The sequence below is a fragment of the Heterodontus francisci genome, chromosome 17 (genome assembly GCF_036365525.1).
Source record: "Heterodontus francisci isolate sHetFra1 chromosome 17, sHetFra1.hap1, whole genome shotgun sequence".
NCBI lineage: Eukaryota > Metazoa > Chordata > Chondrichthyes > Heterodontiformes > Heterodontidae > Heterodontus > Heterodontus francisci.
Window position 1 is genome coordinate 84,532,962 of NC_090387.1, and position 14,978 is coordinate 84,547,939.

Consider the following 14,978-nt stretch of genomic DNA (forward strand, 5'->3'; position numbering starts at 1 on the left):
GCCCCACTCTTTTACACTGATGCCGCCCTCACTGTGCTCCCCCAGGCCCCGCTCCTTTACACTGTTGCCAGTCTCACTGTGCTCCCCCAGGCCCCACTCCTTTACACCATTGCCTGTCTCACTGTGCTCCCCCAGGCCCCGCTCTTTTACACTGTTGCCTGTGTCACTGTGCTCCCCCAGGCCCCGCTCCTTTGCACTGTTTCCGGACTCACTGTGCTCCCCCAGGCCCTGCTCTTTTACACTGTTGCCGTTCTCACTGTGCTCCCCCAGGCCACGCTCATTTACACTGTTGCCTGTCTCACTGTGCTCCCCCAGGCCCCGCTCCTTTACACTGTTGCCGGTCTCACTGTGCTCCCCCAGGCCCCGCTCTTTTACACTGTTGCCGTTCTCACTGTGTTCCCCCAGGCCCCACTCCTTTACACAGTTGCCTGTCTCACTGTGCTCCCCCAGGCACAACTCTTTTACACTGTTGCCGGTCTCACTGTGCTCCCCCAGGCCCCACTCCTTTACACCATTGCCTGTCTCACTGTGCTCCCCCAGGCCCCGCTCTTTTACACTGTTGCCTGTGTCACTGTGCTCCCCCAGGCCCTGCTCTTTTACACTGTTGCCAGTCTCACTGTGCTCCCCCAGGCCCCACTCCTTTACACCATTGCCTGTCTCACTGTGCTCCCCCAGGCCCCGCTCTTTTACACTGTTGCCGGTCTCACTGTGCTCCCCCAGGCCCCACTCCTTTACACCATTGCCTGTCTCACTGTGCTCCCCCAGTCCCCACTACTTTACACTGATGCCGGTCTCACTGTGCTCCCCCAGGCCCCACTACTTTACACTGATGCCGGTCTCACTGTGCTCCCCCAGGCCCCGCTCTTTTACACTGTTGCCTGTCTCACTGTGCTCCCCCAGGCCCCGCTCTTTTACACTGTTGCCTGTCTCACTGTGCTCCCCCAGGCCCCGCTCTTTTACACTGTTGCCGGTCTTGCTGTGCTCCCCCAGGCCCCACTCCTTTATACTGTTGCCTGTCTCACTGTGCTACCCCAGGCCCCGCTCTTTTACACTGTTGCCTGTCTCACTGTGCTCCCCCAGGCCCCTCTCTTTTACACTGTTGCCGGTCTTACTGTGCTCCCCCAGGCCCCACTCCTTTACACTGTTGCCGGTCTCACTGTGCCCCCCAGGCCCCACTCTTTTACACTGTTGCCGGTCTCACTGTGCTCCCCCAGGCCCCGCTCTTTTACACTGTTGCCGTTCTCACTGTGTTCCCCCAGGCCCCGCTCTTTTACACTGATGCCGCTCACACTGTGCTCCCCCAGGCCCCGCTCTTTTACACTGTTGCCGTTCTCACTGTGTTCCCCCAGGCCACGCTCATTTACACTGTTGCCTGTCTCACTGTGCTCTCCCAGGCCCCACTCCCTTACACTGTTGCCGGTCTCACTGTGCTGCTCCCCCAGGCCCCACTCCTTTACACGGTTGCCGTTCTCACTGTGTTCCCCCAGGCCACGCTCATTTACACTGTTGCCTGTCTCACTATGCTCTCCCAGGCCCCGCTCCTTTACACTGTTGCCGGTCTCACTGTGCTCCCCCAGGCCCCTCTCTTTTACACTGTTGCTCTTCTCACTGTGCTCCCCCAGGCCCCACTCTTTTACACTGATGCCGCTCACACTGTGCTCCCCCAGGCCCCACTCCTTTACACTGATGCCGGTCTCACTGTGCTCCCCCAGGCCCCACTCCTTTACACTGTTGCCGGTCTCACTGTGCTCCCCCAGGCCCCACTCCCTTACACTGTTGCCGGTCTCACTGTGCTGCTCCCCCAGGCCCCACTCCTTTACACGGTTGCCGGTCTCACTGTGCTCCCCCAGGCCCCACTCCCTTACACTGTTGCCAGTCTCACTGTGCTCCCCCAGGCCCCACTCCCTTACACTGTTGCCAGTCTCACTGTGCTGCTCCCGCAGGCTCCACTCCTTTACACTGTTGCCGGTCTCACTGTGCTCCCCCAGGCCCCACTCCCTTACACTGTTGCCGTTCTCACTGTGCTCCCCCAGGCCCCACTCGTTTACACTGTTGCCAGTCTCACTGTGCTCCCCCAGGCCCCACTCCTTTACACTGTTGCTCTTCTCACTGTGCTCCCCCAGGTCCCACTCCTTTACACTGTTGCCAGTCTCACTGTGCTCCCCCCAGGCCCCACTCGTTTACACTGTTGCCGCTCTCACTGTGCTCCCCCAGGCCCCGCTCCTTTACACTGTTGCCGGTCTCACTGTGCTCCCCCAGGTCCCACTCGTTTATACTGTTGCCGGTCTCACTGTGCTCCCCCAGGCCCCACTCTTTTACACTGATGCCGCTCTCACTGTGCTCCCCCAGGCCCCGCTCTTTTACACTGTTGCCAGTCTCACTGTGCTCCCCCAGGCCCCACTCCTTTACACCATTGCCTGTCTCACTGTGCTCCCCCAGGCCCCGCTCTTTTACACTGTTGCCTGTGTCACTGTGCTCCCCCAGGCCCCGCTCCTTTGCACTGTTTCCGGACTCACTGTGCTCCCCCAGGCCCTGCTCTTTTACACTGTTGCCGTTCTCACTGTGCTCCCCCAGGCCACGCTCATTTACACTGTTGCCTGTCTCACTGTGCTCCCCCAGGCCCCGCTCCTTTACACTGTTGCCGGTCTCACTGTGCTCCCCCAGGCCCCGCTCTTTTACACTGTTGCCGTTCTCACTGTGTTCCCCCAGGCCCCACTCCTTTACACAGTTGCCTGTCTCACTGTGCTCCCCCAGGCACAACTCTTTTACACTGTTGCCGGTCTCACTGTGCTCCCCCAGGCCCCACTCCTTTACACCATTGCCTGTCTCACTGTGCTCCCCCAGGCCCCGCTCTTTTACACTGTTGCCTGTGTCACTGTGCTCCCCCAGGCCCTGCTCTTTTACACTGTTGCCAGTCTCACTGTGCTCCCCCAGGCCCCACTCCTTTACACCATTGCCTGTCTCACTGTGCTCCCCCAGGCCCCGCTCTTTTACACTGTTGCCGGTCTCACTGTGCTCCCCCAGGCCCCACTCCTTTACACCATTGCCTGTCTCACTGTGCTCCCCCAGGCCCCACTCGTTTACACTGTTGCCTGTGTCACTGTGCTCCCCCAGGCCCCACTCCTTTACACCATTGCCTGTCTCACTGTGCTCCCCCAGTCCCCACTACTTTACACTGATGCCGGTCTCACTGTGCTCCCCCAGGCCCCACTACTTTACACTGATGCCGGTCTCACTGTGCTCCCCCAGGCCCCGCTCTTTTACACTGTTGCCTGTCTCACTGTGCTCCCCCAGGCCCCGCTCTTTTACACTGTTGCCTGTCTCACTGTGCTCCCCCAGGCCCCGCTCTTTTACACTGTTGCCGGTCTTGCTGTGCTCCCCCAGGCCCCACTCCTTTATACTGTTGCCTGTCTCACTGTGCTACCCCAGGCCCCGCTCTTTTACACTGTTGCCTGTCTCACTGTGCTCCCCCAGGCCCCTCTCTTTTACACTGTTGCCGGTCTTACTGTGCTCCCCCAGGCCCCACTCCTTTACACTGTTGCCGGTCTCACTGTGCCCCCCAGGCCCCACTCTTTTACACTGTTGCCGGTCTCACTGTGCTCCCCCAGGCCCCGCTCTTTTACACTGTTGCCGTTCTCACTGTGTTCCCCCAGGCCCCGCTCTTTTACACTGATGCCGCTCACACTGTGCTCCCCCAGGCCCCGCTCTTTTACACTGTTGCCGTTCTCACTGTGTTCCCCCAGGCCACGCTCATTTACACTGTTGCCTGTCTCACTATGCTCTCCCAGGCCCCGCTCCTTTACACTGTTGCCGGTCTCACTGGGCTCCCCCAGGCCCCTCTCTTTTACACTGTTGCCGCTCACACTGTGCTCCCCCAGGCCCCGCTCTTTTACACTGTTGCCTGTCTCACTGTGCTCCCCCAGGCCCCACTCGTTTACACTGTTGCCTGTCTCACTGTGCTCCCCCAGGCCCTGCTCTTTTACACTGTTGCCGGTCTCACTGTGCTCCCCCAGGCCCCACTACTTTACACTGATGCCGGTCTCACTGTGCTCCCCCAGGCCCCACTACTTTACACTGATGCCAGTCTCACTGTGCTCCCCCAGGCCCCGCTCTTTTACACTGTTGCCTGTCTCACTGTGCTCCCCCAGGCCCCGCTCTTTTACACTGTTGCCTGTCTCACTGTGCTCCCCCAGGCCCCGCTCTTTTACACTGTTGCCGGTCTTACTGTGCTCCCCCAGGCCCCACTCCTTTATACTGTTGCCTGTCTCACTGTGCTACCCCAGGCCCCGCTCTTTTACACTGTTGCCTGTCTCACTGTGCTCCCCCAGGCCCCGCTCTTTTACACTGTTGCCGGTCTTACTGTGCTCCCCCAGGCCCCACTCCTTTACACTGTTGCCGGTCTTACTGTGCTCCCCCAGGCCCCACTCCTTTACACTGATGCCGGTCTCACTGTGCTCCCCCAGGCCCCACTCCTTTACACTGTTGCCGGTCTCACTGTGCTCCCCCAGGCCCCACTCCCTTACACTGTTGCCGGTCTCACTGTGCTCCCCCAGGCCCCACTCCTTTCACGGTTGCCGGTCTCACTGTGCTCCCCCAGGCCCCACTCCTTTACACTGTTGCCGGTCTCACTGTGCTCCCCCAGGCCCCACTCCCTTACACTGTTGCCGGTCTCACTGTGCTCCCCCAGGCCCCACTCCTTTACACGGTTGCCGGTCTCACTGTGCTCCCCCAGGCCCCACTCCCTTACACTGTTGCCAGTCTCACTGTGCTCCCCCAGGCCCCACTCCCTTGCACTGTTGCCAGTCTCACTGTGCTGCTCCCGCAGGCTCCACTCCTTTACACTGTTGCCGGTCTCACTGTGCTCCCCCAGGCCCCACTCCCTTACACTGTTGCCGTTCTCACTGTGCTCCCCCAGGCCCCACTCGTTTACACTGTTGCCAGTCTCACTGTGCTCCCCCAGGCCCCACTCCTTTACACTGTTGCTCTTCTCACTGTGCTCCCCCAGGCCCCACTCGTTTACACTGTTGCCGCTCTCACTGTGCTCCCCCAAGCCCCACTCGTTTACACTGTTGCCGCTCTCACTGTGCTCCCCCAGGCCCCGCTCTTTTACACTGTTGCCCGTCTCACTGTGCTCCCCCAGGCCCCACTCCTTTACACTTTGCCACTCTCACTGTGCTCCCCCAAGCCCCGCTCCTTTACACTGCTGCTCGTCTCACTGTGCTGCCCCAAGCCCCGCTTCTTTACACTGCTGCTCGTCTCACTGTGCTCTCCCAGGCCCCGCTCCTTTATACTGTCGCCGAAAATGTACATTGTAAATATAAGCTAAAATGACAACTGTATGGGTAATGGTGGGTGGTGGAGCGAGTACTGGAACCGCAGGATCCCCGTCAGCGGTTGGCAGTTTGCACGTTTACAATGAAGCCAACCAAAACAGATTTTCAGCTGCATAGAAACTTAGAAAATAGGAGCAGGAGTAGGCCATTCGGCCCTTCGAGCCTGCTCCGCCATTCATTTTGATCTTGGCTGATCATCCAACTCAGTAACCTGTTCCCGCTTTCGCCCCATACCCTTTGATCCCTTTCGACCCAAGAGCTATATCTAACTCCTTCTTGAAAACATACAATGTTTTGGCCTCAACTGCTTTCTGTGGTAGCGAATTACACAAGTTCACCACTCTCTGGGTGAAGAAATTTCTCCTCATCTCAGTCCTGAAAGGTTTACCCCGTATCCTTAGACTATGACCCCTGGTTCTGGACTCCCCCACAATCGAGAACCTCCTTCCTGCATCTACCCTGTCAAGTCCGGTTAGAATTTTATAGGTTTCTATGAGATTCCCCCCTCACTCTTCTGAACTCCAGCGAATATAATCCTAACCAACTCAATCTCTCCTCATACGTCAGTCCCGCCATCCCAGGAATCAGTCTGGTAAACCTTCGCTGCACTCCCTCTATAGCAAGAACATCCTTCCTCAGATAAGGAGACCAAAACTGCACACAATATTCCAGATGTGGCCTCACCAAGGCCCTGTATAATTGCAGCAAGACATCCCTGCTCCTGTACTCGAATCCTCTCGCTATGAAGGCCAACATACCATTTGCCTTTTTTACCGCCTGTTGGACCTGCATGCTTGCCTTCAGTAAAAGCAAAATACTGCGGATGCTGGAAATCTGAAACAAAAACAAGAAATGCTGGATTCACTCAGCAGGTCTGGCAGCATCTGTGGAAAGAGAAGCAGAGTTAACGTTTCGGGTCAGTGACCCTTCTTCGGAACTGACAAATATTAGAAAAGTCACAGATTATAAACAAGTGAGGTGGGGGTTGGGCAAGAGATAACAAAGGAGAAGGTGCAGATTGGACCAGGCCACATAGCTGACCAAAAGGTCACGGAGCAAAGGCAAACAATATGTTAATGGTGTGTTGAAAGACAAAGCATTAGTACAGATTAGGTGTGAATATACTGAATATTGAACAGCAGCAAGTGCAAACCTGAAGAAAAACAACCTGAAAAAAACAGTGGGTAAGCAAACTGAACAAACTAAGATGAAATGAAATAAATGCAAAAAAAGATTGTAAAAAATGTAAAAACGAATGTAAAAAAAAGGAAGAAAAAATAACTAAAAATGGCTAAAAATGAAAGTAAAGTGGGGGGCTGTCATGCTCTGAAATTATTGAACTCAATGTTCAGTCCGGCAGGCTGTAGTGTGCCTAATCGGTAGATGAGATGCTGTTCCTCGATCAACGCAAGCTCGAGGAACAGCATCTCATCTACCGATTAGGCACACTACAGCCTGCCGGACTGAACATTGAGTTCAATAATTTCAGAGCATGACAGCCCCCCACTTTACTTTCATTTTTAGTCATTTTTAGTTATTTTTTCTTCCTTTTTTTTTTTACATTCGTTTTTACATTTTTTACAATCTTTTTTTGCATTTATTTCATTTCATCTTAGTTTGTTCAGTTTGCTTACCCACTGTTTTTTTCAGGTTGTTTTTCAGGTTTGCACTTGCTGCTGTTCAATATTCAGTATATTCACACCTAATCTGTACTAATGCTTTGTCTTTCAACACACCATTAACATATTGTTTGCCTTTGCTCCGTGACCTTTTGGTCAGCTATGTGGCCTGGTCCAATCTGCACCTTCTCCTTTGTTATCTCTTGCCCAACACCCACCTCACTTGTTTATAATCTGTGACTTTTCTAATATTTGTCAGTTCCGAAGAAGGGTCACTGACCCGAAACGTTAACTCTGCTTCTCTTTCCACAGATGCTGCCAGACCTGCTGAGTGAATCCAGCATTTCTTGTTTTTGCTTGCCTTCAGTGACTGGTGTACGAGAACACCCAGGTCTCGTTGCATATTCCCCTCTCTCAGTTTACAGCCGTTCAGATAATAATCTGCCTTCCTGTTTTTGCTATCAAAATAGATAACCTCACATTTATCCACATTATACTGCATCTGCCATGCATTAGCCCACTCATTCAACTTGTCCAAATCACCCTGAAGCCTCTCTGCATCCTCCTCACAACTCCTCACAACTCCTCCACCCAGTTTTGTATCATCTGCAAATTTGGAGATATTACATTTAGTTCCCTCATCTAAATCATTAATGTATATTGTGAATAGCTGGGATCCTAGCACCGATCCCTGCAGTACCCCACTAGTCACTGCCTGCCATTCGGAAAAAGACCCATTTATCCCTACTCTTTGTTTCCTGTCCGCCAACCAACTTTCTATCCCTCGTAATACACTACCCGCAATCCCATGCGCTTTAATTTTACATGCTAATCTCTAATGTGGGACTTTGTCGAAAGCCTTCTGAAAGTCCAAATAAACCACATCTGCTGGCTCCCCCTCATCAACTCTACTAGTTACATCCTCGAAGAATTCTAGTAGATTTGTCAAGCATGATTTCCCTTTCGTAAATCCATGCTGACTCTGCCCGATTCTACCACTGTTCTCTAAGTACTCTGCTATAAAATCTTTGATAATGGACTCCAGAATTTTCCCCATTACCGACGTCAGGCTGACTGGTCTATAATTCCCTGCTTTCTCTCTACCTCCCATTTTAAATTGTGGGGTTACATTAGTTACCCTCCAATTTGTAGGAACTGTTCCAGAGCCTATAGATTCTTGGAAGATGACCACCAATGCATCCACTATTTTTCGGGCCACTTTCTTAAGTACTCTGGGATAAAGACCATCAGGCCCTGGGGATTTATCGGCCTTCAATCCCATCAATTTCCCCAGCACTATTCCTCTACTAATACTGATTTCTTTCAGTTCCTCTCTCTCACTAAGCCCTGTGTTCCCCAACATTTCTGGTATGATATTTGTGTCCTCCTTTGTAAAGACAGAACCAAAGTATGCATTTACTTGGTCAGCCATTTCTTTGTTCCCCATAATAAATTCCCCTGTTTCTGACTGTAAGGGACCTACATTTGTCTTCACCAATCTTTTTCTCTTCACATACCTATAGAAACTTTTACAGTCAGTTTTTATGTTTCCCCGCAAGCTTACTCTTGCACTCTATTTTCCCCTTCTTAATCAATCCCTTGGTCCTCCTTTGCTGAATTCTAAACTGCTCCCAATCCTCAGGTCTGTTGTTTTTCCTGACAAATTTATAAGCCTCTTCCTTGGATCTAATGCTATCTCTAATTTCCCCTGTAAGCCATGTTTGACTACCTTTCCAGTTTTACTTTTGCACCAAACAGAGATGAGATAAACAATTGCTGCAGTTCATCCATGCGCTCTTTAAATGTTTGCCATTGCCTATCCACCGTCATCCCTTTAAGCATCGTTTCCCAATCCATCATGGCCAACTCGCGCCTCATACCTTTGTAATTTCCTTTACTAAGATTCAGGACCCTTGTCTCAGAATCAACTATGTCACTCTCCATCTTGATGAAGAATTCTATCATATTATGGTCGCTCGTCCCCAAGGGGTCTCGCACAACTAGATTGTCAATTATTCCTCTCTCATTACACAATACCCAGTCTAGGATGGCCTGTTCTCTAGTTGGTTCCTCAACGTATTGGTCCAAAAAACCATCCTGTATACACTCCAAGAATTCCTCCTCTACGGTATTGTGACTAATTTGATTTGCCCAATCTATATGCAGATTAACGTCACCCATAATTACAGATGTTCCTTTATCGCATGCATCTCTAATTTCCTGTTTGAAGCCATTCCCAACATCACCACTACAGTTTGGGGGTCTATATGCAATTCCCACTAACATTTTTTGCCCCTTAGTGTTTCTCAGCTCTATCCATACAGATTCCACATCGCCAGAGCTAATATCTTTCCTCACTATTGCGTTAACTTCCTCTTTAACCAGCAATGCAACTCCACCGCCTTTTGCTTTTTGTCTGTCCTTCCTAAATACTGAATATCCCTGGATGTTCATTTCCCATCCCTGGTCACCTTGCAGCCATGTCTCCGTAATCCTGACTATATCATACCCATTTACATCTATTTGCACGATTAATTCATCCACTTTATTGCTAATGCTCCGCGCGTTAAGGCACAAAGCCTTAAGGCTTGTCTTTTTAACATTACTTGTCCCCTACCCACTATTTTTCACTGTGGCCCTGTTTGATTCTGGCCCTTGATTTCTCTGCCTATCACTTTTCTTATTCCCCTTACTGTCTTTTGTTCTTGTCTTTGATCCCCGCTCCTCTGACTACTTGCAAAGGTTCCCATCCCCCTGCCATTTTAGTTTAAACCCTCCCCAACCACTCTAGCAAATACTCCCCCTAGGACATCAGTCCCGGTCCTGCCCAGGTGTAACCCGTCCAGTTTGTACTGGTCCCACCTCCCCCCAGAACCGGTCCCAATGCCCCAGGAATTTGAAACCCTCCCCCTCACACCATCTCTTCAACCACATATTCATCTGATATATCCTGCCATTTCTACTGTGACTAGCACGTGGCACTGGTAGTAATCCTGAGATCACTATCTTTGAGGTCCCACTTTTCAACTTACTTCCTAGCTCCCTATACTCTGCTTTTAGGACCTCATCCTTTTTTTTTACCTATGTACCAATGCGTACCACAACCACTGGCTGTTCACCCTCCCCCTTCAGACTGTCCTGTAACCGCTCGGAGACATCCTTGACCCTAGCACCAGGGAGGCAACATACCATCCTGGAGTTTCTTTCCCGCTGCACTTTTAAACTCTGCCGGTCTCACTCAGTCTCGCTCCTTCCTGCTGCCGCTGCACTCTTAAACTCTGCCGGTCTCACTCAGTCTCGCTCCTACCCCCTGCTGTTGCACTTTTAAACTCTGCCAGTCTCACTCCTACCCACTGCCGCTGCACATTTAAACTCTGGTGATATAGTGGACAGTGAAGAAGGTTTCTAAGGTTACAACAGGATATAGATAAACTGGGAAAGTGGGCAAGGGATTGGCAAGTGGAATTTAACGCAGACAAGTGTGAAGTGATGCATTTTGGGAAGTTAAACCAGGGCAGGACATGTACAGTGAATGGCAGTGTCCTGGGGACTGTTGTTGAGCAGAGAGACCTTGGGGTGCAAGTACATAGTTCCCTGAAAGTGGTAACACAGGTAGACAGGGAGGTGAAGAAGGCATATGGCATGCTTGCCTTCATTGGCCGAGGCATTGAGTACAAGAGTTGGGACGTCATGTTACAGTTGTACATAACGTTGGTTAGGCCGCGTTTGGAGTACTGTGTGCAGTTCTGGTCGCCGCACTACAGGAAAGATGTGATTAAGCTCGAGAGAGTCCAGAAAAGATTCACAAGGATGTTGCCTGGTTTTGAGGGCTTTAGTTAGAAAGAGAGATTGGGTAGGCTGGGTCTGTTTTCCCTGGAGCGAAGGAGGCTGAGAGGGGACATGATAGAGGTGTATAAAATTATGAGAGGCGTAGATAGCCAGAGTCTGTTTCCCATGGTAGGGGTGACTAAACCTAGAGGGCATAGAGTTAAGGTGAGAGGGAGGAGGTTTAAAGGGGATCAAAGGGGTAAATTTTTCACACAAAGAATTGTGGGTATCTGGAAAGAGCTGCCTGAGGAGGTGGTGGAGACAGCAACAGTAGCGACATTTAAGAGGCGTCTGGACAGGTACTTGAATGAGCAAGGCATAGAGAGATATGGAATTAATGCAGGCAAGTGGCATTAGTATAGATGGGCATTATGGTCGGCATGGACACGGTGGGCCGAAGGGCCTGTTTCTAAGCTGTACAACTTTTTGACTCTTTTGCGGCCACAGAAACTCCTATCTATTCCCGTTACAATTGAATCCCCTATAACTATTGCATTCCCACACTTTTTACTCCTCCCCTGTGCAGCAGAGCCAAGCGTGATGCAACAAATTGAGCTGTTGCTGCTTTCCCCTGAGAGGCCATTCCCCCCCAACAGTATCCAAAGCAGTATATCTGTTTTGCAGGGGAATAGCCACAGGAGATTCCTGAACTGCCTGCCCAGTCCTCTTGCTCTGCCTGATGGTCACCCATTCCCTTCCTGCCTGTGGGGTCTGAGCCTGCTGTGTGACCACCTCTCTATACCTGCTATCCACGATACTCTCCGCCTCGTGGATGCTCCACAGTGTCTCCAGCTGCCACTCCAGCTCTGAAACCCGAGCTTCCAGGAGCGGCAGCTGGAGACATTTCTTGCACACATGCTGGTCCCGGGCACTGGAAATGTTCCCGGCTTCCGACATGGAGCCACAAGGAGCTCTCCCGCCGTGACTTAACTTTAAATTATATTAAACCTTCTGGAAGATCTTAAAAATGTCCAATAATATCAGTTACTCGAGGGCCCTTCTTCCCTGGTCCTCGTTACTACAGAACTCCCTAAAAAAAAATACTTACTATATTTGAAATAAACTTTAAACTTTTCTTACCTGAGATACTTAACCACCTATTTAGAGGTATTCCCTAACAGCAGTGTCTCAACAACCAATCACCTTGCAGCTCTCCTGTGATGTCACTTCTTTTTTTCAAAACTCCGGCGCGCTGCCGCTGCTCTTTTAAACTCTGCCGGTATCGCTCAGTCTCGCTCCTTCCTGCTGCCGCTGCACTTTTAAACTCTGCCGGTCTCGCTCAGTCTCGCTCCTCCCTGCTGCTCTTTTAAACTCTGCCGGTCTCGCTCAGTCTCTCTCCTTCCTGCTGCCGCTGCACTTCTAAACTCTGCCGGTCTCGCTCAGTCTCGCTCCTTTCCGCTGCACTTTTAAACTGTGCCAGTCTCACTCAGTCTCATTCCTTCCTGCAAAGCTGCACTTTTAAACTCTGCCGGTCTCACTCAGTCTTGCTCATTCCTGCTGCCGCTGCACTTTTAAACGTGCCGGTCTCACTCAGTCTCGCTCCTACCCGCTGCCGCTGCATTTTAAACTGTGCCGGTCTCAGAAAATGAATGGAGAGACAGAGAGAAAAAGAGGGACTGAGAGTGAGAGAAATGATAAGATGCAAGAAGGAAACAAGACAGGGATTAAAGAAACTGATGGGGCTATGCGTTAAACATGGAGGGAAAGAGACAGAGGTTCTGCAGGGTGGCAGAGAAAGACTCCAGATTTGAACATAACATAGTATTTCAGGGCTAAAATAAAAGCAAAATACTGCGGATGCTGGAAATCTGAAACAAAAACAAGAAATGCTGGAATCACTCAGCAGGTCTGGCAGCATCTGTGGAAAGAGAAGCAGAGTTAACGTTTCGGGTCAATGACCCTTCTTCGGAACTGACAAATATTATAAAAGTCACAGATTATAAGCAAGTGAGGTGGGGGTGGGGCAAGAGATAACAAAGGAGAAGGTGCAGATTGGACCTGGCCACATAGCTGACCAAAAGGTCATGGAGCAAAGGCAAACAATATGTTAATGGTGTGTTGAAAGACAAAGCATTAGTACAGATTAGGTGTGAATACACTGAATATTGAACAGCAGCAAGTGCAAACCTGAAAAAAAACCTGAAAAAAACAGTGGGTAAGCAAACTGAACAAACTAAGATGAAATGAAATAAATGCAAAAAAAGATAGTAAAAAATGTAAAAAAGAATGTTAAAAAAAGGAAGAAAAAATAACTAAAAATGAAAGTAAAATGGGGGTCTGTCATGCTCTGAAATTATTGAACTCAATGTTCAATGTGAGAACAAGTTCAGCCAGGCGGAGGAGGGTGGTGGTGGATGGGGACTGGTTGGGCCTCTGTTCCAGGAACGTCCACTCCTCCATTACCCCCACCACCTCGGCCCCGTCCCAGGGCACCTTCCCCTGCAATCGCAGGAGATGTAATACCTGCCCATTTACCTCCTCTCTCCTCACTATCCCAGGCCCCAAACACTCCTTTCAGGTGAAGCAGCGATTTACTTGTACTTCTTTCAATGTAGTATACTGTATTCGCTGCTCACAGTGTGGTCTCCTCTACATTGGGGAGACCAAGCGCAGACTGGGTGACCGCTTTGCGGAACATCTCCGCAAGCAGGACCCTGAGCTTCCGGTTGCTTGCCATTTCAACACTCCCCCCTGCTCTCATGCTCACATCTCTGTCCTGGGATTGCTGCAGTGTTCCAGTGAACATCAAAGCAAGCTCGAGGAACAGCATCTCATCTACCAATTAGGCACACTACAGCCTGCCGGACTGAACATTGAGTTCAATAATTTCAGAGCATGACAGCCCCCCATTTTACTTTCATTTTTAGTTATTTTTTCTTCCTTTTTTTTACATTCTTTTTTACATTTTTTACTATCTTTTTTTGCATTTATTTCATTTCATCTTAGTTTGTTCAGTTTGCTTACCCACTATTTTTTTCAGGTTTGCACTTGCTGCTGTTCAATATTCAGTGTATTCACACCTAATCTGTACTAATGCTTTGTCTTTCAACACACCATTAACATATTGTTTGCCTTTGCTCCGTGACCTTTTGGTCAGCGATGTGGCCAGGTCCAATCTGCACCTTCGCCTTTGTTATCTCTTGCCCCACCCCCACCTCACTTGCTTATAATCTGTGACTTTTCTAATATTTGTCAGTTCTGAAGAAGGGTCACTGACCCGAAATGTTAACTCTGCTTCTCTTTCCACAAATGCTGCCAGACCTGCTGAGTGATTCCAGCATTTCTTGTTTTTGTTATAGTATTTCAGGGGATGGGACCAGCGAGGGTTTGGGGGCAGAAAGAAGAGAGGGTTCGGGGGATGGAAGCAGTGAGGGCTGAGGGGATGGTAGCAGTGAGGGTTCAGGGGATGGTAGCAGTGAAGGTTGATGAGGGGATGGTAGCAGTGAGGGCTGAGGGGATGATAGCAGAGAGGCTTGAGGGGATGGTAGCAGTGAGGGTTCAGGGGATGGTAGCAGTGAGGGTTTAGGGGATGGTAGCAGTGTAGCAGTGAGGGTTCAGGGGATGTTAGCAGTGAGGGTTGAGGGGATGGTAGCAGTGAGGGTTGAGAGGATGGTAGCAGTGAGGGTTGAGGGGATGGTAGCAGTGAGGGTTGAGAGGATGGTGGCAGTGAGGGTTGAGGGGATGGTAGCAGTGAGGGTTCAAGCGATGGTAGCAGTGAGGGTTCAGGGGATGGTAGCAGTGAGGGTTCAAGCGATGGTAGCATTGAGGGTTGAGGGGATGGTAGCAGTGAGGGTTCAGGGGATGGTAGCAGTGAGGGTTCAGGGGATGGTAGCAGTGAGGGTTGAGGGGATGGTAGCAGTGAGGGTTGAGGGGATGGTAGCAGTGAGGGTTCAAGCGATGGTAGCAGTGAGGGTTGAGGGGATGGTAGCAGTGAGGGTTCAGGGCATGGTAGCAGTGAGGGTTCAGGGCATGGCAGCAGTGAGGGTTCAGGGGATGGTAGCAGTGAGGGTTCAGGGGATGGTAGCAGTGAGGGTTCAGGGGATGGTAGCAGAGAGAGTTCAGGGATGGTAGCAGTGAGAGTTCAGGGGATGGTAGCAGTGAGAGTTCAGGGGATGATAGCAGTGAGGGTTGAGGGGGTGGTAGCAGTGAGGGTTGAGAGGATGGTAGCAGTGAGGGTTGAGAGGATGGTAGCAGTGAG

General features: G+C 50.9%; 1 protein-coding gene across 1 annotated transcript in view; it reads right to left on the minus strand.

Moving 5' to 3' along the window:
- LOC137378611 (filaggrin-2-like) overlaps window positions 1-14,978 on the minus strand; it is a 44,983-nt gene that overhangs the window by 9,127 nt on the left and 20,878 nt on the right. Inside the window, exons 2-5 of the mRNA XM_068048908.1 lie at window positions 3,552-4,019; window positions 2,545-3,165; window positions 1,158-1,721; window positions 241-771 (exon numbers count right to left, since the gene is read on the minus strand). Of these exons, the coding sequence (XP_067905009.1) occupies window positions 241-771; window positions 1,158-1,721; window positions 2,545-3,165; window positions 3,552-4,019 (2,184 nt within the window). The remainder of the gene's footprint in view (window positions 1-240; window positions 772-1,157; window positions 1,722-2,544; window positions 3,166-3,551; window positions 4,020-14,978) is intronic.